The following is a 24,629-nucleotide window of genomic DNA, read 5'->3' as shown; positions in this document are numbered from 1 at the left end:
TTTTTCACCCGAAAAAATATGGGTTTACTTACAATCCAACTCGCTTATTACAAGTTACAACTCTTTTAAGATGATCCGACATAAAACTCATTAACACATTCTTGGATATGGGCCGGTTCAATAACGTTAATCAAATGATCCTCCCCCTTTAGTTTTGGACACCAACCAAAGCCCAATTGAAGCAGACATAGATTTCAACTTTGGACTTCCCACCTAGCCCAAAAGGGCCATTATATAATTTCCCAAAACAATTTTTATTTTTATTTTTTTTAATTATCAAACAGGAAATAAAGAAAAAATTATTTGGATAATTCTAGTCAGAACAAGCAACACGGAGTGAAACTCATACACACAGCAAAACAAAGAAAAACTGAGAGAGAGAGAGAGAGAGAGCTTTCTTCCATGGCAGTTTCTTCAATCTCTGCAACACTAATTCCTTCCATTCCATTGCCCAATTCTTCTCCATTTCCTTCCAAACCAAAACTCTCTTCTTTCTCTTTCTACACTTGTAAAGCCTCAAAGCTCAAAGCCCTTAAACCCTCACTACCATCTACTAGGATTTATGCTGCTCCTGAAGTGTTGGAGTCCCCAGAAACTCTAGACCCACCTCTAGAAACCCCAGATGAGTCTGACCCTACAACCTTTGAGGTCTGTAATTCTTGCCTTTTTTGTTTTGTTTTGTTTTGCTTAAGTTCTGTTTGGTAGTAGAGAAAATGTGGGAAAAGAAAATGTATTTGTTTATCAAATTTTCTCCCTTTGACCTCAATTAATCTTAAAACGCTATTTGGGCAAATGTGTATGGTTTTTTATTTCTGGGAAACTGAAAACAGATGAGCATGAAAGCATTTGCTATGTTTGGTTGCTGAGAAAATGTGGGATTGGAAAATAGAAATATTTTCTTTAGTGCAGTTCATCAAATATCGAAAGGAGTTTGATTTTTATGGCTTTGAATTTAACATTAATTATCTGTGTTTTAGGTTGGAGATTCCGAGACACCCAGTACTTCTTCACTCAGTATTGGTGCAGATGCAGACTCGGTATATATCTTACCATTGTTTGGTTGATTTTCATGTTGTGAAAAAAAAAAGAAGAGAAAATTTTTAAGTGTTAGATTTTATTTAACTTTTTTACTCAAGAAAACTTTAAATTTCAATGAGAAGAAAAAGTCTGAATGGGTGGGGCAATATGTAATGGTTGGGATCAATAGGATGACAAACTAGATGAAATGGGTGTGTAATACTTTGTGCAATTTGGATTTTATGTCATGAGAGTAACTTTCACTGCTAAAGAAATAGATTTGAAGTCTTGTACTGTAAAATCTGTTTTTCAATGGAGTTGAAGATGAAGCTATGATTCCGAGGTGTAAGATGCTACAGGATTACATGTACAAGATTGTAATTTGGAGTTAAGTGAATCATTTCCTATTTCCATGTAAAAGATGTTCCTCAGACAGTTGAGATTAGTCAAGTTAAGTTCAGTTTTTAGTCTGGAAATGTTCTTGTTGATGAAGTAGACCCTCCTATGTCAGTTTTTCCTTTTCTTATATATTCATATGCTAGAGTTCTGACTCAACTGTTGCCTGTGAGCTGCGACTATTCCTCTCACCTATCTGATTCTGGAACGGACTTCTGTGTAAACATCAACCAATAGATCATGTAGTCACTCTTTTCAGTAATAGTACCACCTTGTTTATACTGCAGCACCTTGCTAAGCAGCAAATGTTTTGGCTTGTGACAAAGAGAACTTTTTAGTTGCTTTAGAGATTTAATTCACATCCTTCTTTACTGCTTGGGCATTAAGGATATATGAAATGGCCATATGAATAACCCTTAAGTTGTTGAAAAATAACCACAAGGCCAACAACAAAGAAGTCAGGGCTGGCTGAAAAATCAAAATATATCTTTTCTGTTAGAACTATTTGTCTGTCATTTTTTCTACCTTTCTAGTAGAATTGTAATAATCTAAAATGATGTTTTGTTTGCAGATGGCCCCAAAGCAGAAAATCAGAATTAAGCTTAGATCATACTGGGTGCCCCTAATAGAGGACTCCTGCAAGCAGATATTGGATGCTGCAAGGACTACAAATGCAAAAACCATGGGTCCTGTTCCATTACCAACCAAGAAGCGAATCTATTGCGTTCTCAAATCACCACATGTGCACAAGGATGCAAGATTCCATTTTGAGATCCGTACACACCAGCGCCTCATTGATATTCTTTACCCAACTGCGCAAACAATTGATTCTTTGATGCAACTTGATCTTCCTGCTGGTGTTGATGTGGAGGTCAAGCTCTGAAGAAACAGTGCTGCAGCTTAGGTAAATTTCTTGAATTTCCAAACTATGAGGTTAACTATGTTTTGTAGATTGCTATTTGGGGGAAAAAATTAGAGAAAAAGACTGTGATAGATGATATTTCTTTTCCTAGTTTGATTATTACTCCAACTTTCATCTTCATTAAGTAAAGCCATCAGTCCCAATTTTTTTTGCAAAAAAATTGTTGAACTTCCTATGCATTAAAGATAAAGAGTATTAAGGATGTTTGGATTTCTTGCCACAATGTTGAGTTCATTCCTAAGAGGCTAAGACTAATTCCTTAAATTCCTAGTTGTGGACTTTCATCTGCTCTACGTTGTTCTTATCGCTTTTAAATAAACTTCTTAGGTTCTTATGAATCTACTGGGTTGATCAACTAAGCTTCTTAAGTGCAAAAAAGTGGCTTTCCCGACTTTGTTGTTACAACACATCAGCCACTTTTAAAGTTACTGGAAAATGGCACTGTTTGGCTCTATCATGTAATTGTCTAACCAACGAGATGGCCAGACAAAGTGAGCAAGAGAAAACTAACTTTTGAAAACTAAAACTGAAATTGTGTAATATAAAAAACTAATGATTATCAAATATGATGGTTGCATTCTCAATTGAGAAATTATTGGAAGAGAACTGATGATGGCTGAAGAAGGGCATTTTCAGTGGCAGGTAATTTGTTATGGTGATGTCACTCAGAATTATGATCTTGATAAGATGAAAGGAGCAAAAGGTGTTATTTTGGACACTCAAAGTGCCCTGACAGTTGTTGGCCTTGTATTTCTTTCCTGGTTTATGTGTTGCATCCTGGGACAATGAACTTGAAGAGATACAGCAGAAGCAATTCTATGCGAGTATCTTGCCAATGACCCATTTGGTCTGATGGCACCTCCCTAGGTAGGGGTTGAGGGTGAGGGGAGGGGTATGGGTAGTAGCTTAAGAGATTTCTAACCATTTTAAAAAAAAAAAAATCATGCGAGTATCTCTCCTCGTTGTTTGACTATAAGTTCTTTCCAAATGACCTCTCATTGGGGCTGTAGTTCCTTTTCTGTTGCATTAGTATTTCATTTTGCCTAAATATTTCAATATAGTCTGCCTTCTATGTAAAAAGTTTTTATCCATAAAATCACCAATATTCTTGCAACAAGATATCTAGCTTTTATTTTATCCTGTACTTTCACATTTTTACTTTTCTTCTTAGGTTCTGGATTGCTTCCTAGAGCAAATATCCCTTAGAGATGTCATTGTTGAGATTTGCCTTGTAGAGGGGTGATCGCAGGAACAAGTTCATTGAACAGTTGGCCTGTTCTCAAAAGTTTCTTTTGTGGATTTCTTGTAAGCAATATCACGTAGAAAATTGAAACCGCTGACCTCTTGAAGAAAGGCATGTAGAGTTTCTCTGTGGCATTCTCATTTCCTTGTGCTTGCATTAATTGTTAGAGCTAGATGAAAAATACCAAGATGCATGACGTCTTGAATGTTTAATGAGCAGTGTTACTATTTTCTAGTTCTTGTCAGATTAGTATGTGCTGTGACACATTATCTTGTCTTTTTTTCATAAATATGAAGTTTATTTGATATAAAAGGTAGGATGAGATGAAAAGTTTACCCCATGTTACTTATAGACGTCTTGCCAAAGTCATGAAGTCCATTAGACTTGAGTGATGAGTCACCTGAGTGTCGATTATGTATTTGGTCGTGTATCTCAAAATTTACTTTGATTTCATTACCCTATAGCTTAGTGGTACTTCTGCGTCTTTCCAATAAGACTGATGAGTGCCGATCTTGAGGCCTAATACTGCTGAAACCATTTGTAGAGGGAAAAAAACTTTGATTTGATGACATCTAATTATCTGATTTGTACAAAGTTTGATGAAGTTTATTAGAAAAAACAAAGACACACTTTAAGATCTTCGTGTCCAGATATTGCTTTAACATGTCAACCTAATATTTTAATTCTAAACTGTAAATCATAAGGCCCTTTTTTCGAATGTCTCGCTTGAGCTTATCATCAAAGTAGATTATATGTTTAGACTTGGTTAATTCTCTTGTAAGGCAAGCTCGAACTTTTTCACAAGCAACATGATTAACTTATTATTTTTCTATATATAGTAAACTCTTACTCTTACCCCTTCGCAAATTTAATAACTAAATTATGGTTGAAACTATATTGTTTGAGTTAATCAAATAGCTTGATTTTCATTTATGAACTTATAAAAAATAGATCCACCAACCTTGTATTGTTGAAAGTTAATTTTTTCATATAAATATTATGTAACTTTTATTATGAAATGGATAATTTAATATCTTATGAATTTATTGACAAATTTACACGATTCAATCTTTAGTCTATATAAGTATATTTACACACACACATACACTCACAAACATATTATGTATACTTAAATTGACTCATGCTCATGAGCTTGTTTACGAATACATTATTTTGTTTCAGCTTGTTAATAGTTGAGCTAGACTAGACTTGAGCTTGACTTTTTTATTAAATAAACGGGCATATTTAAGTTTGTTCTAAAGTCAAGTTGGAACTGTTTAGCTATTAATTTCAGCCCTAGTCCTTCTTTGAACTCCGAGGCTTACTAACCAAAAGTGAGTGGAGGGCCTGGAGACGCCATTCGAATACTTCAGGACACAAGGTTTTGACCCAAAATCCTGCCTTCATCCAAGATGGCTCAGTCAATGTCTCCATTACAAGCGCTGTCCAAAATTGCCTTGGCACACCCTTCTGTTGTCTCAGTTGGGAACCAATCAGCTTGAATCTAACCATAAATCACCTTAAGAAAATGAAAAAAATACCTCTTTGTTTTGAGAGAATAAGAATCAAAGTGTAAATAGTAGCTAAGTTGGAAATAGAAATCACACATAGTAGGGTCAATACAAAATGGTTAGCACAATTATTGTAAGGCCTAGGCACTCATTGTTATATACACATCCGGCAGGCCTCCAAACAACAACAATGTAGTCTTAAGTCCAAAAGTTTGAGGTAGGTCATGGATCCTAACTTTATCATTATACCAAGATATCAATTGATTTTTTAGTGTAAACAGAGATTGAACTCCAAATCTCTTATTAAATAACAAAAGACTTTATTAGTTGAGTTAAGTGAAACATGCGAATTCGCATATGTAAATCAATGATATAAGCAAAATATTTTCTTGCACATCCACGTGGGAATTTTTTTTATTTTTTTATAATATTTTTGAGAAAGTTCACATGGGAGTTGGAAGGGTTTTATTTTATTATTTTTTAATTCAAGCTTTGGTTCAATTGATACTGACAGGCTATAAAGGAGAGCTCTTTTTTGTCAACCACTGGGAAAAATAGAAATAAGGCATCATTATGTTTTGATGCTTTTCCAAAACCCGTCTCCTCCATTGACCATAGACAAATGCAACATACACTGGTAGGGTAAACGATTAGCTATGTTTGATAATTCACATTATACTTTTTCTAAAGCCTACCTCTGATAGATAATGGCCTTGTGTCATTTCTGACTTAATCACTCCAGGATTCACAATTGTAATTCCAATATCCTGTCCAAATTCAGTCCTCAATGTCTCAAAAAAGGATATCAGGGCTGCCTTGCTTGCCTGAAGCCATCACAGGTTTTACAAGCAATCAGTGAGAAGGAAAAAATGGGAATAACACAAATTAGGATGTTTCTTACATTGTAGAAGCTAAATCTTGGAGTACTTAACCATGCTCCAGTTGAAGCAATTACAACAATCTTCCCTTTGCTTTTTCTTAGGTGGGGAACTGCATAATGGGTGTTATACACTGAACCCCAGAAATTTATATCCTTAAAAACATAAAGTTGGTCAGTCAGGGCAAGTATGCAACCTAAAACTCAGACAAAAAATAGGTTAATTCTTGAACAAACGCAGCTTAACATCAAATAAAAATTTGAACTCTAAAGTGTGCAATTTTGTTGCAAAGTTTTTGTGTATTTGGATGTGAATGGCTAGTAGGATTTGAATTGAACCACCATGCCTATTTTATATTGACAAACACATAAACATTGGAACATGATCCTCTCAATTTTACTTAAAATAGAGAAGGTCTATTTCATAGTTAAAATTTTATTTTTGGATTTGGCAGTGTACAAAGTGTCACACCATTTAATCTAAACTATAAGATAGATCTATTTTAAATAGAGAGAATCCTAACATGGTTAACGCTAGGCCTAGAGATGCAATAATATTGGATGACATTATCTAATAGACAATTTGTATCACCATTAATTTTTTAAATTCCAATAACAATTAACAAGTACTGTTACAGTGTTATGGTCTTATTACCATAACTGAAGCAATATCAGATAATTGGGAGAAATCTTCAAACAAGCGTAGTTGTAGTATTCCAGCGTTGTTCACCAAATAGTCCACTGTTCCAAAAACCCCATCCACCATAACACAAGTTACAATTTTTTTTCCACAAGGCCATAGAAAACCAAGGGAAATTCTTCTTTAATTTTACTATGTAAATTTACATTGTAGACACAAAAAAATGGCAAATGTTGTACACATTTGCAAGAAGTGGTAAATATTATACACTTCTTGTAAATTTTCGTCATTGATAATTAAGTTACACATTCACTCAGAAGGTCTTGAAGTCATGATATCAACCTCTACATTACTTTTACAAGGGAAGGATAAGTTGAAACTCATGGTGAAAACATAAAATAAAAAGCCAAACTCTTACATCGTCCAAAGTGGCTCACTGCCTCATCAACAAATCTCTTACATTCTTCAACTTTGGAAACATCGGCGCATGACACAATAACCTCTGGTGATCCTAGCTTGCGGGCTTTATTTGCGACTACTAGAAGACGGTCCTCTCTTCTTGTAACAAGGGCTAATCGAGCACCTCTCTTTGCGTACTCGTAAGCAACATGCTTCAAACTCACAAAGTCAATATGCAACATTAATACCCAATGTATAAGGGAGTTAGATATCTATATATTAACAAAGGCTAGAGCCATCACTAGGCTGGAGTGCATGGGAGAATGGGAGGCCTCTATTCATGAAGTATATATCTATTTAGTAGTATTTCTAAACAAGTTCAAAAAAAAAAAAAAAATGTCGGAGCCAAGAAATTTCGAGGGGATAAAGGCTATTTAATAGTATACGAGAAATATGTTGAATATACCCTTACGGTTTACATGGCAAAAAAAAAAAAAAAAAAGTTTAAGAGTCCATTTCCTTAATATATAATAAAAAAAGTGAAGAATTAATATAATATATACTCCTCAATTGGAGTCTTCTCAAGATATTATCTCGTGGAAGTGTGGGGAGTGGTAAAATTTATAAACTGATAAGTTGTATTGATTATAATGAAATATAATGAAACTTTTTTTTCGTTTTGCTGAGTTAAATGAATGACATAGATAAGTAAATGTGGTTTAGTAGTACTGTTGGTTCTACATATAGCTCGTAGAAGTGTGTGTGATGTGCTAAAATTATTTATAAATTGAAAAGTTCTATTGATTATATATATATATATATATAAACAAAATTTAGGTACTATTCCTTAGTTCCCATTTTAAGATTCAGTAATGTGACTATTTAACTAAAAAAAAAATTTTCATCTCATGTGAAAAAATTCACATGGCAAAATCTTAAAAGGAGAACTTAAGGAACAGTACTTGAGTACTGTACCTAAGTTGTGCCCTATATTATGGGCGGCTTTATATTAAGGCCAAGGGGTTCAAATGAACCCCCTGGCTCAAACAAAATTTTTATATATAAAATTTTTAAAAATTTTTCATTTTGAACTCTTAAAATAAAAATTTGAACACCCTAATCCTAAATTTTGTTTGAACCCAATTGAAATAAGCTTGAAACTTGAATATGATCATCTTAATTTTAATTTCACAATATTTTTACCATAATATGAGATAAGTTGTAACTACTTTTTATTTGGACCCACAATTAACAATATTTTTTTATATACCTTTAACAATTAGCCACCTAGATTTTGTTGTGGAATTTTTTTGAAAGTATTGTGTCAATTCCAAAATTTTTGCTCATTCATTAAAAAAAATATGAATATTCTTTCTAGGATTTTGGCTTACTTTGCAACTGACAATGAAATAAAGTTGTTTTTCCTTACACTTTTCTTCTTCATTAACAAAAAAATTACATCACTGTTACAACCAACACATCTGTACAAATCTGTATCTATATCTGTAATTTTTTCCTCATTCTCTCTATCTCGCTTTCGCCCTTCTATTTTTTTCTTAGTTTTTCTTTTTATCTCCAGTTATCTCCAATTCTAAGAGAGTGACTATGTCTATGTGTATGATTAAGAAGTCATCCACTTCAAACGTAAAATCTTATATCAGTTACTATTTTATTTTCTTAGTTTCAAATTTACTCCTAGTTCTACTCCTAAGTGTGTTATTAGTCTTCTCCTTCTTTATCATATATTTTTATATAATTGATATTACATATAAATATACTAAGTTATTATTAATTTGACAAAAATGTTAGTAATTTAGTTACATTAGTTTATGCATTTAATAGTTGTTGTCTTACCTATTTTATAACAGTTTTAGACTATTGTATAATATAGTTGTATTGTATACTAAATTGTATTTAGAATATTATTTTAGATTATTGTATATAATATGGAAGTTTATCTATAGAAAAAAAAGATTAATCATTTAATTTTTTACTCGCCCCTCATGACAAATGACAAATTCCTAGCTTTGCTATTGTTGACTCCCCTAGAAAAAAAATCCGGGAGCCGCCACTGCCCTATATATATATATATATATATGTTAATGTAACTTTAAGCAATGTTACATTACTCAATATTTATTAATTGGATGCGAATTTTGACAAATCCACCGTTAGATTATATTATATTTGTATATTCTCTATACTTGCAAAATTTCAAGATAATTAAAGATTAATAGTTATGTCATTAATCAATTGTTTAAATTCAAATTTTTATAGTTTAAAATAATACATAAAAGATGAGTTTATGGATTGAATTGTAAATAACATCTAATTGACATGAAAATTGGCTTGAATGTTAAAAACATATAGATCTAATGGTGAGACTTTCAAAATATGAATTATATAACAAGTTATTGAGTGGTGTAACATTGTTATACCAGTTGTAACTTGAACTCAATATATATATATATATATAACTTTCTTTTGTTCTGCCTAGTTGAATGAATGACATAGATATGTAAATGTGGTTTATTGTTGGTTCTACATCCACTCAGAGAAGGAATTCTCAGTAAGCTTGACTCTACAATCTACACTCATTACTTAGCAAAGTGGAACTTAACCCACAGGATTGAATATCAGAATATGTCCTTCCCGGTATGCTTACTCTCACTTTGCTAAGAAGTGAAAAGGAACTTCTTATTTTGTAAATAAACTAAGTTGTTTATGAAATAATTTACGTTTCTCGTGCAAAAAAAATTGTTTGTGTTCATTAATTTAGAAATGAGTCAATTTCAACTCTAAGTTTAAGGTCAATTATTAAGCTGAGTTTAAATGTAATAATGTTCTCGTGAGCTTGTTCAGTCACAAGCTTGTTTAATGGAGTCTTATGGTTTGACTCACTGTCTATATAATATGTTGGGGAAAAATCCAATCTCCTCTATGTCTATATGTGAATTAAAATTAATGACTACCAAGCAATAGCAATATTATGGAAACAAAAATAAATTCCAGCAATCACCACATAAACACAACCACACAAGAACACCAAATCTTACGTGGAAAACCCTCTAGTGTAGAGGGAAAAACCATGGGGCAGCTTCGAAAAATATCCACTATGAAATAGAGATTACAACTATCAATTTAATGCTAAACTTGAGTCCACAATAAATTGGATATACAACAAATATATCTCAAGGAGTAAATACAATCTCACCACAAAACTAGTAGCAAAATCTTCCTCTGAATACTCCAACTCTCCATGGTTGTAGCAATCAAAAACTCCATGAGAACTCCACCAATTTATCTTCTTTGTGTGTAACTTGAGTAAAGAAAAATGTCTCCTTTTTCTTTTTCACTCTCTCAAACTCTCACTATGTTTCTCTCTATTTTTTCATTTGGATTGCACCTCTCAAAATGGCTGAAGCTCTCTCCCTTTTGTGTTTTGCTCTCTCTGGAACTCACACCAAAAATAGCCCAATGCTCTCTGTGTGCTTCAGCTCTCCTCACAAGGCCGAATGGCCTATGTTTTCTTTCTTTTCTTCTTTGTCAGCTTCAGCGTGTCACACATGCCTAAGATCACTTCTCATTAAGAGAAGTTAGGCCTCCCATGCATGGTCAGTTTTGCATTAAACCAAGGTATGACTTTGTGGGGCTTGAGAAGACTTTGACAAAAGGCAAGCAAGTGGGCTGGACCCACTAAGTGCCACGCACCCAACAATCTCCCCCTCTAGCCCACTACGGAGGAGATCTTCAACCCAAGTCTTCAGTTAGAATTCATGCCGGCCAACCCGACACAAAGCTTCAGCTTCTCTCTAGACAAAACCTTGGTCAACATGTTAGCTGGATTTTCATTTGTGTGAATTTTCTCTAATTCAAATAACTGTTGCTCAACAACTAGTCTCAACCAATTGTATCTCACCTCAATGTGCTTCGAACGTGAATGGTACATAGAATTCTTGCTCAAGTCTATACCACTTTGATTATCACAATTAACTACATACCCATCTTGCTTTAAATCCAATTCTTGGAGAAACCGTTTCAACCAAAGCATCTCTTTACCAACTTCATTAGCTGCAATGTACTCAGCTTCAGTTGTAGATAAGGCAACACACTTCTGCAATCTTGACTGCCATGATACAGCTCCCCCTGCAAAAGTATATAAATACCTCGATGTAGATTTCCTACCATTAAGGTCACCTGCCTAATCTACATCTACATAACCCTTCAAAATTGGTTTAGATTCACCAAAAGTTAAGCACAATTTAGAGCTACCTCTCAAGTATCTAAAGATCCACTTCACTGCTTCCCAGTGATCTTTACCAGGATTAACCATGAACCTGCTAACAACACCAACTGCATGAGCAATGTCTGGTCGTGTGCAAACCATAGCATACATCAAACTCCCAACTGCTAAGGAATAAATAATTGATACTATGTCTTTTTTCTCTTTCTTGGATAAAGAACAAGATTTCTTTCTTAGCTTGAAATGAGAACCAAGAGGTGTACTGACTGGCTTGGCATGCTTCATATTGAATCTTTCAAGAACCCGCTCAATATACTTCTCTTGTGATAGCCATAGCTTCTTGGCTTTCCTGTTACGCAGAATCTGCATACCCAAAATTTGTCTTGCTGGACCCAAGTCTTTCATATCAAATGAATTGAACAAGTCCTCCTTCAAATTTCCAATCACACCTGCATCTTGTCCTACTATCAACATATCATCTACATATAGCAAAAGAATAACAAATTTACCATTGGAAAATTTTCTGACATACACACAATGATCTGCATTTGTCCTTGTGTACCCGTGACCCACCATGAATGAGTCAAACTTCTTGTACCACTGTCTTGGAGCTTGCTTCAAGTCATACAAACTCTTCTTTAACTTGTAAATCATGTGTTCTTTCCCTTTCACTTTGAATCCCTCTGGTTGATTCATGTAGATTTCTTCTTTCAAATCACCATGAAGAAAAGCAGTCTTCACATCAAGTTGTTCAAGCTCAAGATCCAAGCTAGCTACTAATCCCAAGACTACCCAAATGGAACTCATCTTGACTACTGGAGAGAATATCTCATCAAAGTCATCCTTGTTTCTAACTGAAACCCTTAACCACCAATCGAGTTTTGTACTTCACTAACTTATCACCATCTTTCTTCAACTTGAACACCCATTTGTTTCTCAATACCCTTTTGCCTTTAGAAAGTTCCACCAAGTCATAAGTCTTATTCTTATTCAAAGAATTCATCTCTTCATGCATAGCTTTCAACTAGCTTTGCTTATCCTTATGGGACTGTACTTCCTGAAAATTTTCTGGCTTCTCCTCTTCAGTAATCATAGTATACTCAGAAGTGGGGTATTTAGTCGATGGACGACGCTCTCTAGTAGACCTTCTCACCTGAGGTTCTACCATCTCTAGTGGAGGAGCCTGCTCCCCCTGCTCAACACCATCTGTATCTGTCACATCATCACCATCAACACCTGTTGGCTCATTAGCATCTGAAAGTTTAATATGGGTATGAACCACCCTTAAACGTTTAGAACCCAAATGATAAAAATACCAATTCAAGCTTTATATCAAACAATTAATGTGCGGAACATGATAATAAGCCAATAACAGAATTGATAGACAATCTAAGCCAAATATAAACACATCCACAGCAGTAAATATAAGGCAAAGATAAAAGGAAGAACGATGCAAACACACGAACAACACACAATGTGTTATCGAAGAGGAAACCGAAGTCCTCGGCGTAAAACCTCTCCGCCGCCCTCCAAGCGGTGATAAAATCCACTAAAGAATATAGTTGGGATACATGAACAGCAGAAGACCCTCCAAGCCTAATCTACCCAGGTACCTAAGCCCTCCAAGCTTCTTGCTCCAATGAGGTTACGTCGAACCTATTTCTTCTTTAGCTTCCCGGATTCCGTTACTTAACCATAACATCAACCAATGTATATTGGTTCCTTCTAAACTGCTTCCCTCAGCACCAAATAAACCTTCTCACAGACGTAGGTGTAGTGAGATAAGGATTTGGTAAAAGACCTCTCAAGGGTATGACAATGGAGAGGAAGAGAGCAGAGGAATTTGTAGAGTTTCTTAGTTGAAGATTGGGGATGAGGCAATATTGTTTTTTTCTAGGGTTTTCTCTCCCAAAATTCTCTCTAGAAGCTCTCTACATTTAGTAGGTATAAGGGTCTATATATAGTGAGGTGAGATGAGAATACGAAGAGACATATTTTTGCCAAACAGGGTAAATTGGCGGCTTGGTCTCGTGGCTTGTCCAAGTCGCGAAATCAAGTCACGACGTAACGGCCTGGCCAGCCTCCAACTGTAACTTTAGGCTTCTCAATTTTCTCAAAGTCTACCAAGTTTTCATTCTCATGAAAAACTACATCTTGACTTCTGATCATTTTCTTTTCCTTAGGATCCTATAGCTTGTAGCCAAATTCTGCATCTCTATATCCAACAAATATACAAGGAGTGGATTTGCTATCAAGTTTCGATCTTTGTTCCTTAGGCACATGTACAAATGCCTTGCACCCAAATAACTTCAAGTGAGAGTAAGAAACATCTTTTCCTGTCCATACTCTTTTTGGAATATCAAAATCCAAAGGAACTAATGGAGATCTATTAATTAGGTAGCATGCAGTCATAACAGCTTCACCCCAGAATGACTTAGGCAGATTAGCTATTCTTAACATACATTTGATCTTCTCAACAATAGTACGGTTCATCCTTTCTGCCACACCATTTTGTTGTGGGGTACCAGGAACTGTCTTCTCATGTCTAATGCCTTTCTCAGAGCAGTAATTTCTAAATTCATTAGACGTGTATTTACCTCCGTTATCACTACGAAGACACTTCAAATGCTTCCCTTTCTCTCTTTCCACCATGACATGAAATTTCTTGAAGTGCTCAAATACCTGGTCTTTTGTTTTCAAAACATAAACCCACACCTTTCGTGAAACATCATCAATAAATGTAACAAAATATTTATTACCACCTAAAGTCTTAACATTAATGGGACCACATATATCAGAATAAACAAGATCTAATACATTGGGTTTTCTAGTAGAGGGTATATTAAATGAAACTCTATGTTGTTTACCAAATAAACAAAAGTCACAAGGATTTAGTGACGTACCTTTGGCAAAGGGAATAAGAGACTTCTTTGCTAAAATCTGCAACCCTTTTTCACTCATGTGAGCCAGCCGCCTATGCCACAAGTTAGGCGAAGCATCCTCTTGAGCTGCACTAACAACATCCTTGCACAACTTTACTTGTGTCTTGTAAAGTGTACAACAAATCTTCCCTCTAGCAAACACCAATGATCCTTTGCTAAGCCTTCATTTTCCATCACGGAAATAATTGCCATAGCCTTCTTTATCAAGAACATGAGTGGAAATCAAATTCAGGCGAATATCCGGAACATGTCTCACATCCTTCAAAACCAGGGTGTATCCACTGTTAGCTTTAACACATATATCACCAATTCCCACAATGTCGGCATAACTATCATTGCCCATCTTCACTCTCCCAAAGTTTCTCGCTTTGTATGAAGTGAATAACTCCTTTCTAGGAGTGACATGGTAGGAAGTAGCTGAATCAATCACCTATTCAACATAAGGATCTGAAACTGTACAACAATCATCTTGTCTTATAGCTAGGACCTCATCTTCCAACACTATAATAGCAGCAATGTTCTCATCATCCACCTTTTTATGATTTTTATCCTTTGTCTGTTTGTTCTTCCAAGCCTTGCAATTTCTGTTTATGTGACTTTCTTTATCACAGTAAAAACACTTGAATTTCCCTTTTGACTCTGACCGACTTCTGGATTTACCTCGCCCTTTAGAACTTCTACTCTTACTTCTCCCCCTGTTCTCTATGACAAGAGCATGTGCAATATCCTTGCCCATATCCTTTCTTCTAGTTTCTTCATTAAGCAAACTATCTTTAACCATGGCAAGTTGTAACACACCATTCGGAGCAGAATTACTAAGTGATACTACCAAAGTCTCCCAATTGTCAGGTAAGGAACTCAGAAGCAATAAAGCTTGCAACTCATCATCTATTACTAGCTTCATTGTAACCATCTGATTAACCAAGTCTTGGAACTCACTAAGGTGCTCGGCAATGGACTTACCCTCCTTAAGCTTCAAATTCACAAGCTTTCTAGCAATAAAAGCTTTATTTTGAGCTGTCTTTCTTTCATAAAGACTCCTTAATTTTTCCCAAAGAGTCTCTGCATTTGTTTCCTGAGACACGTGGTGAAAAACACTAACATCGATGCATTGTCTAATACACCCGATAATTTTTCTATTTAATTTCTCCAAGTCTCTATCAAACATATCACTAGGCTTGGCACTATCACCCTCAATAGGGTCATACAAATCCTTGCAATAAAGGACATCCTCCATTATCGGCTTCCATATCGAATAATTCGACGCTGAGAGTTTAACCATAGTATTCATAGCCATATTTTCCATTTAATCCAACACAAGACAGTCAAACCCAAGCAACCAAAGCTTTGATACCACTTGTTGGGGAAAAATCCAATCCCCTCTATGTCTATATGTGAATTAAAATTAATGACTACCAAGCAATAGCAATATTATGGAAACAAAAATAAATTCCAGCAAGCACCACATAAATACAACTACATAAGAACACCAAATCTTACGTGAAAAACCCTCTAGTGTAGAGGGAAAAATCAAGGGACAGCTCCGAAATATATCCACTATGAAATAGAGATTACAACTATCAAGTTAATGCTAAACTTGAGTCCACAATAAATTAGATATACAACAAATATATCTCAAGGAGTAAATACAATCTCACCACAAAACTAGTAGCAAAATCTTCCCCTGAATACTCCAACTCTCCATGGTTGTAGCAATCAAAAACTCCATGAAAACTCCACCAATTTATCTTTTTTGTGTGTAACTTGAGCAAAGAAAAATGTCTCATTTTTCTTTTTTACTCTCTCACACTCTCACTGTGTTTCTCTCTATTTCTTCATTCGGATTGCACCTCTCAAAATGGCTGAAGCTCTCTCCCTTTTGTGTTTTGCTCTCTCTGGAACTCACACCAAAAATAGCCCAATGCTCTCTGTGTGCTTCAGCTCTCCTCACAAGGCCGAATGGCCTATGTTTTCTTTCTTTTCTTCTTCGTCAGCCTCAGCGTGTCACACATGCCTAAGGTCACTTCTCATTAAGAGAAGTCAGGTCTCCCATGCATGCTCAGTTTTGCATTAAACCAAGGTATGACTTTGTGGGGCTTGAGAAGACTTTGACAAAAGGCAAGCAAGTGGGCTGGACCCATTAGGTGCCACGCACCCAACATAATACTCAACATAATATTTTTAACTTTTATACATATCAATGTATAATATCTCTAAGTTGGGGAATGAATTTGATAAAAAAGGAGGGATTAAATAAGCTTCCTCCGCCACTATTTATATATATATATATATATTAATATAAATACTTCGCCAATTCCTGAAGATGCTCCCGTAATCAGTATGACTTTGCCAGCCACGTTTTCAAAGTATATGGATCCTTTTAAGAAATGGAGGCGTGAAGAGAAATAACACAGTGAGAGTTAAAGGAAGGAGTACAATGTTCAATAAATTGTGAAGCAAATTCATAGCTTTGCTACAATGAACAGAGAGAAAGAGATATATATATATATATATATATTAAAAACTCCAAGGACTTGGCTACTTAACAAAAGAAAGAGGATTCAATTAACTTACTTTGGGATGAAGTACGTGTGAATTGTGATGTGAGAATGATGTTGTACATGTGAAAATGTGGCTTGAATTAATTAGCCATTATTATTTATTAATTTTTTTTGAGAAACAATTAATTAGCCATTCAGTTAGCTTCAACCTAATATTTATTTCTTTGGTGGGCAATATTAAAATGCCGTTTTGGAATTCAATGATGAAATAAAATTTGCGGCCTACTTTGTCAAATCTAGCACCTATATATACATATTTTTTCGGCTAGATTCCTGAGTGTCACTTACCATTTCCAAGCCATAAGAGGAGTTTTTCCAAACACTCCATATTACCTTTCAGTGATCTTTGGTTGAGTGGTTGGTGTTTGGAATCATTGGAGAGCAATACCACAATTCCAAGAGAACTTGGTGGCTTACCACCGACCACTCAGCATGCGTACTCCGAAGACAAGGTGAAGAAACAGCTCAGCAAATTCAGTTGCAAACAAGAGCATGGAGGACTCAAGAACTAGGCTAGCTTTAGGCTTGAAAGATCTATTGTAAATCTGTATTGCAACTATTTACAGTGGAGGCTTGGCAGTGGTGTCACAGAGAGATTTTGACCCCAGGGACTTCAATTTTTATTTTCAAAAACACATTCGATGTTTTCTTTTGGTTTGCATTTCCTTAACTCTACTTTATTAATTTAGTTGTGTAAACACCCCATTTTGCAACTTATATTTAACCTCATTTCATCACAACACAATCATTTCACATCTTAGGGGTAAAACTAATATTTTGACTGTTTGATTTCTAATTGTATTGCATGAAATAAATCTTGAAGTCATAATGATTAAAATCAAAGGTCATGAGCCTTAATCGGACAATTTGATTGAAAGACATCATTAAATCAAGTTTTAACAGTTAATGTGCACTTGCATGAATTAAGTCCCGACCACACGTGATTATGAACCCTTAATTTTTTTTAATACAAAATAGAAATTTTACTCTAGTGTGTATATGTGTGTGAAACTCCCTCTTGGAGACTTGAACCTTGACTTTTGCCTCCATACTCTACAAGTACTTATATTTGTGCAGTGACCACCACACCAAAGGTGCGTAGTGACGAACCCTTAATTTTAATTGTTCTAATTTCAGTCCAAATTAAATATAATAAAGTCTTGTAACACTATTGATCGAGGATATAATTTATCATGGAATTGCATACATATAATTCAATCCCACGGAAAGTTTTCCATACCATTACAATTTTTAAAAGATTTCAAACCCTCTTGGTATGGGTTAAACATCTCAATGCCTCTAATATAAATGCAACACGCATTGGTAGGGTAAAGGATGAGCTGAGTTTGATAATTCACATTTCTAAAGCCTACTGCTGGTAGAAATTCTTGCGTCATTTCTGACTCAATCACTCCCGGAGTCACAATTGTAATTCCAATATCCTGTCCAAATTCAGTCCTCAATGTCTCAAAAAGGATACCTGGGCTGCTTTGCTTGCCTGAAACCATCACAGATTTACAAGCAATTGATGAGAAAGAAAAAGTGGGAGTAACACATATAAGGAGGTTTCTTACATTGTAGAAGCTCAATCCCGGAGTAGTTAACCCTTGTGCAGCCGAAGCAATTACAACAATCTTCCCTTTGCTTTTTCTCAAGTGTGGAACTGCATAATGGGTGCTATGCACTGATCCCCAGAAATTTATATCCTAAAAATTATAAAGTTGGAGGTAGTTAATGGGTGCAGACAATATGCTGTTTTGCTAATCTATCATATGAGAGAAATTTTAAACTTTAAGGTCTGCGTTTTGTTGCCAAGATTTTGTGTTTTTGGATGTGAATAGCCTGCAGTGCGATTTGAATTGAACCCCAATGCCGATTTCATTTTGACAAACACGTTAACACTAGTCACTTGGCCTATAAATGCAATAATAATTTACCTTATGGTATATTTTGAAGTTACCTCAAGGGACATTATCTAATAAACAATAGCTGCAACTTTGTTTTAAATTCGAATTACAATTACTATCACAAGCTAGTTACAAAAGTAGGACAAGAATGCAATCACGCATTCTGGTTTTATTACCATAACTGAAGCAATATCAGAGAAATGGGTGAAATCTTCAAACAAGCGTAGTTGTAATACTACTCCAGCGTTGTTCACCAAATGATCCACTGTTCCAAAACCCCACCAACCATAACACGAGTTAAAATTTTTCACCCCCACAAAAGTCATAGAAAAATCAAAGTATATCGCACAATTTTCTTTATTAATAAGTTACACACAGAGTTGGTAGGTCTTGAACTTAGATCTTATCATCTACCTTACTTTTACAAGGAAAGCACATGTCATTTGAGTTAAAAAAACATTGTTGAAAACATATGGGTAAAAACTCTTTCACACAGTACTGTATTGTGTTAAACACACTGAAAAAAACCACCACCCAAAACATATATATCACACACTTACAACGTCCAAAGTGGTTCACTGTCTCATTAACAAACCGCTCACATTCTTCAACCTTGGAAACATCTGCACGTACCACAACGACCTCTGGGGATCCGAGCTTGCGGGCTTTATCGGCGACTGCCTGAAGACGGTCCTCCCTTCTTGCAACAAGGGCTAAACGAGCACCTCTCTTGGCATACTCATAACTCATAAGCAACATGCTTCATAGTTCAAACTCCCAAAGTTAATATGTCATATTAACAATCTAAGTATAAAGGAATTAGATATCTCAATTTATATATTAATATGTAAAATAAATGTGATAATGAATGTAACTGTTGCTAAATCAATAGCGTAATATACCATCTTAACAGCTATGAAAGATTAAAGCTTGGTGTTTATACACTTATTCTCAATTGATTAATTGAAAGGAAATAGAAGTTTTATTAATTTTAAGAGAGTTTGAAGAAAGTTAAAAAAAAAAAAAAAAAAAACAATAAAAAAAGTTTTAAAAAAAAAATTATTAACTTAAAGAAACAAAAATATAGGAGTATGAAAAAATTATCTCCAAGGTTGGGGAAAAAAGTGGATAAAAATAGAAGGATTAGAGCAACCGCATTAGAGGTTGCGAAATTGTGCAATAAACAAAAAGTGGTTAAATTTACACATTTTAATTCAAAAAACACCCACATCAGTGCTTGCAAAATTGTGCATATATACAAAAATGTTACAATATGCACGGTCACTGTAGCTTTGTCTACAATATTTTATTAATTTCTCTCTTTCTCTCTCTTCTTTGTTTGTGTCCATCCCAGGTTGCTGCAAATCCACCCAACTATGTCCATCCTAGTTTGCTTCAAATTCACCCAACACTGCCCAACCACCACTCAATAATCACCACCACAACCCAGCACAACTCATCACAACCCATGATATTCCAATCACAAAATCAACCAAAAACAAAGGAAAATCAAACCAAAAATCAATTCAAACCCAAAATCAAACCTTCAACGGAAAACTCAACAACTTAGAACCCAAAATCAAACTTTCAACAAAAACCCATCAACCCAAACCCAAGTGCTTGAGTGCTATGGTGAAGGAAAAGATCAAAAAAAAAAAAAAATGAAGAGAAAAGACTGTGGGAGAGGAAGTAGAGATGAGATGTGATTTTGTGAGACAAAAAAAGGAAAAAAGAAAAAGAAAAAAGAGGATCAGATATTATGTGATGGGGGTTAAAAGTGAGTGGGAAAGGAAACTTCCTAGTTTGCAAATATCTCTGCAATATGATCTAATTACAAAAGAATCATAATTGAGTTTTAATTCAAATTAGACCTTTTTTTTTTTAAACTAAAATTTTATATCATTCACCATACTAATTTTAAATAATATATATATATATATCTGGTGTGTAAGCTTGAAACGACACACCGAAATATTTTATTGATGGCGGTATGATGGTCGGAGACACTGACTTGTCAGCAGTCATCGGAGCCACTATTTTGGTGGTCTGGCAGTACGGTAGGTGGAGGCACCAATCCGGTAGCGGTTGCCGAAAATAATATTCAGGCGATTCGACCACTGGACCTCCGGTACAAGTGGCTCCATTGGCTGAGCCACCAGTTTTGGTAGTTTACGTGAAATATAAGTTTAAATTAAAAAAGTATAACCAGTAGAGAAATAATAAAAATTAATGAAGGATGAATATTTTATTGAAATATCTTCTAAAATAGATTGACGTGTTTTAAAAAAATGGTTATATAAAAAAAAAAAAAAAAGTAGGTTGTTATGCTAAAATAGACCGAAATTTTACACAGACTGACGTGAATAAAACCCTATTCCTTTGGCCTCTACCACTATCAATATATGACATATAAAGATGATAAAACCTCGCCAATTCCTGAAGATGCTCCGTATAAGTAAACTTTGCCAACACATTTTCAGTATATGGATCCTTTTAAGAAATGGAGAGGGCTGAAGGAGATAACACGATGAGATTTAAGGAAGGAGTACAATGTTCAAAATTTGAACAAATCATAGCTTTGCTACAATAACAGAAGAAAGAGATACTATGAAGTCCAAAGAATTGTAAAGATATAGGATTCAATCAGATAACGTGCATTAATTCTCATTATGACAGGCAGGGGTGGAACTACCATAGTACCCTTATGATAAGGAACATGTGAGAATGGACATAAGATATAGGATTCAATCAGATAACGACATAACGTGCATTAATTCTCATTATGACGGGCAGGGGTGGAACTACCATAGTGCTCTTATGATAAGGTACATGTGAGAATGGACATAAGTGTGTTTGGTGTTTGGCGTTAACATCAGCTTTTAGCTTTTATTTTTATGTACAGTTTTTTTTTTTTTAATCACTTTTTTCCTATATTTTTTCACTTTTCCCCATTTTTTTCCACTTTTCTAGGGTAGAAGTGTACTTTATCACACTTTTAACAATTTTTTATATTATAGAAAAAGCTAAATAAGTTTGTATATCTTACAATATACGATACGATACGATACGATACGATGCATGATATTGAAAAATAAATAATCGATTCATGATATGAATCATGTGTTGACAATTAGTGTATAATATATATTGCCAATTCTAATCTAATTCTAAAAGTGTACTTTAGCATTTTTAGCATTTTTTTATATAGAAAAAGCTAAATAAGTTTGTGTATTTTACGATATACAATATGATACGATACGATGCATGATACTGAAAAATAAAAAATCGATTCATAATATGAATCATGTGTTGACAATTATGTGTATAATATAGTTGCCAATTCTAATCCATTGTCTATGGAATGAAATATTTTGGTGTTGGTTTATTCTGACTTACTATTCCAAGGTTACCACTAATATTATATAACACAAATACATAAACCTAATAGATTTTCATGACATTTTGTCATACCATATTAAATTATCAATTCATAACCAAATAATATATTATCTTAATATCATTGTTACATAACATGTCATGAGTAAAGTAAATATATATATATATATATATATATAATTTAATGAAAAAAAAAAAGTGAGTAAAATGGCCAAAAAAAAAAGAAGCTTTGTTTACATATTGACTAAAATCATCATATCTGTTGAAATTTAGCAAAATGAATTGGAATAGAATTGGCAATCACTCAACAATTTTCTCATTAATGTTTTTAAAAATATATGCACCATACCATTCAACCTACAAAAAGTCCTTATACCATTATACCTCACTTTTTTTTAGTTGTGTTTCTCTATATCTCTCTATTTTCTTAGAGAGAGAGAGAGAGAGAGAGAGAGAGAGAGAGAAAGAGTTTGAAAAGTTAAAAAAAAAAAAAAAATTATAAGCTTAAAATTTTCACATGATATTGTGATTGAAGTAACTTCACTCTTACATGATTCCACCATTGAGTCATTGACATTGCTTTATTTTGTTAGTACTAATCAATGTTAAATTAAGTACCAATTCTCCCAAAAGCTAAAATTATTGAGATATGATAAATTTAATCATTTAACCACAAATTTCATCACTTCCCCTCACTTTTGGGCCTAAACTACCTTTTTAATAGATGAGGTCTAACAAGTGGGATTTTAAAAGGGAGGTAGAGCGAAGGAGACATGGACCGCTCTAATACTATATTAAATCTCTAATCCTCCCAAAAGCTTAAGATATTGAGACATTATAAATTTAATCATTTAATTACACAATTTTAACAATCACAACATGTCATTTTGTGTCAAATTTTATTGAAAACTATTATAATGTATGTGTGATGTACGACTTAATTGAAAATTATATATAAATTAATTAAAATTATATTAATAATTAGTGAATCATATAATAAAAAACACATTAATTTTGTGAAGTATAGTAGGTAAATTTATTGAGCTACTTCATCCAAGCAAGGTATGAAATGTGTAAATTTTATTATATAAAAATGTAAAATTATGATATATAATCAAAGTAATTAAACTAAATATTAATTTATTTTAAATTGCTAGAAATTTTTTATTTGAAATAGAATTTAGTAAATTATTGGTATGACTAATTATACATATAAAATAATTACCTCACCAATTCCTGAAGAAGCTCCGGTAATGAGTATGACTTTACCAGCTAAATATTCTCTATATATGGATCTTTTCAAGGACCAAAGAAACTTGAGGAAAAGAAATGGTAGCATGAAGAGAAGTAATACGGTGAGAGTTATAGGAAGGAGTACAATATTCAAGAATTTGTGAAGCAAATCCATAGCTTTGCTTCAATGAACAGAGAGAAAGAGAGAGATATTAAAAACTGCAAGGAACTGGGTACCTAACAAAGCAAAAAGGATTCAACTGGATAACGGTCATTATCATTTGGATAAGATTTTGGTATTTCTAGCTTTTACAACTTTGGAAACGATCACTAATGTGTCAATTTAGGAAAAGAGGTGGCTTTACGTTACTTTGGGATCTCACGTGAAGGACTTGAGATAAGGTACATGTAAATGTGACGTGAGAGTGATGTTGTATATGTGAAGATGTGGCTCCAATTAAACCATTAACTGGGTCAGCTTAAGCCTAATATTTGTTTTTGGCTGCAGGAAATATTCAAGTAGGTACAAAGTTTGTTTTTAAATTGATTTGGATTTTGGAGGAATTTTTTTTTTGACAATTTATAAAATCATCCATATGTATTATTTAAATAAATTACATGATTAATTAAAAAAATTATGTAACTAAAAAACAATGCCAACCCAATTACTAGTCAAGTTAGGCAGTTGCCTACTACTCCAGGTGGAAGAAGACGGCCAAATATTAAACAATAAGTATATCTCTTTATATGTGAGTATTAATAAAGACTCAAATATTAGCCAACAAGTAAAAATTATCATCAAAGAAAGAGAAGAGAGATGTTAGAGATATTACAAAATTTGATATCATCATTCACAAAAAAGTAATTTTGATGATTGAAATGTCACCAATCATATTTGTGACATTAGTTTGTTAGTATTTTGTAGTAAAAATCATAGTAACTTAACATTTTCACAAAAATAAAATGTTAAAAAATATTTTCATTGTATGTGCTACTATACGTTTGTTTTCTCCATGGAATTTTAGAGTGTAAAAGTTGTTAATCTCCCAGAAGCTAAAAAATACACACACATTACTCTCAAACAAAATTATGAAATCAAAAAAAAAAAAAAAAAAAAAAAAAAAAAAAATCTATCGCGAACCTTAATTTAATTTAATTTTTTTTTTTTGGGTGCAGATTGCTGAAAATTTTGTCACTCTCCACTCAAAGCATAAAACAGAGTTTTTATTTTTTATTTTTAAAGCTTCTCTATAGCTGCTGCACTTCGAACCTTCTTCTCCGTTGATCACTGTTGAGTCCTTGTTTCGTTGGCTTATTCCGTGCCAAATTTATTGTATTTTCT

The 24,629-nt window shown here is 33.9% G+C and overlaps 1 protein-coding gene and 2 pseudogenes across 1 annotated transcript; 1 reads left to right on the top strand and 2 right to left on the bottom strand.

Moving 5' to 3' along the window:
- Positions 1-304: 304 nt before the first annotated feature.
- Positions 305-3,923, top strand: LOC111986192 (small ribosomal subunit protein uS10c). The gene is made up of 4 exons (XM_024017814.2): positions 305-648; positions 978-1,037; positions 1,985-2,317; positions 3,507-3,923. The coding sequence occupies exons 1-3, from the start codon at positions 403-405 to the stop codon at positions 2,294-2,296; spliced, it is 618 nt and encodes a 205-aa protein (XP_023873582.1). The 5' UTR covers positions 305-402; the 3' UTR covers positions 2,297-2,317; positions 3,507-3,923.
- Positions 3,924-4,874: 951 nt separating this feature from the next.
- Positions 4,875-16,656, bottom strand: LOC111986193 (11-beta-hydroxysteroid dehydrogenase-like 3; annotated as a pseudogene).
- Positions 16,657-17,965: 1,309 nt separating this feature from the next.
- LOC136067301 (11-beta-hydroxysteroid dehydrogenase A-like) lies at positions 17,966-23,640 on the bottom strand (annotated as a pseudogene).
- Between the last annotated feature and the right edge of the window lie 989 nt (positions 23,641-24,629).

The sequence above is a fragment of the Quercus suber genome, unplaced genomic scaffold (genome assembly GCF_002906115.3).
Source record: "Quercus suber isolate HL8 unplaced genomic scaffold, Cork oak 2.0 scaffold_66, whole genome shotgun sequence".
NCBI classification, from domain to species: domain Eukaryota; kingdom Viridiplantae; phylum Streptophyta; class Magnoliopsida; order Fagales; family Fagaceae; genus Quercus; species Quercus suber.
This window is presented reverse-complemented; position numbering and strand designations above follow the sequence as displayed.

Excerpts from the sequence above, each read along its gene's own strand:
- LOC111986192 (XM_024017814.2), top strand. The coding sequence starts at position 403 with ATGGCAGTTTCTTCAATCTCTGCAACACTAATTCCTTCCATTCCATTG. Across the intron at positions 649-977 it reads CTGACCCTACAACCTTTGAG|GTTGGAGATTCCGAGACACC; the intron begins GTCTGTAATTCT and ends TCTGTGTTTTAG. Across the intron at positions 1,038-1,984 it reads TTGGTGCAGATGCAGACTCG|ATGGCCCCAAAGCAGAAAAT; the intron begins GTATATATCTTA and ends TTTTGTTTGCAG.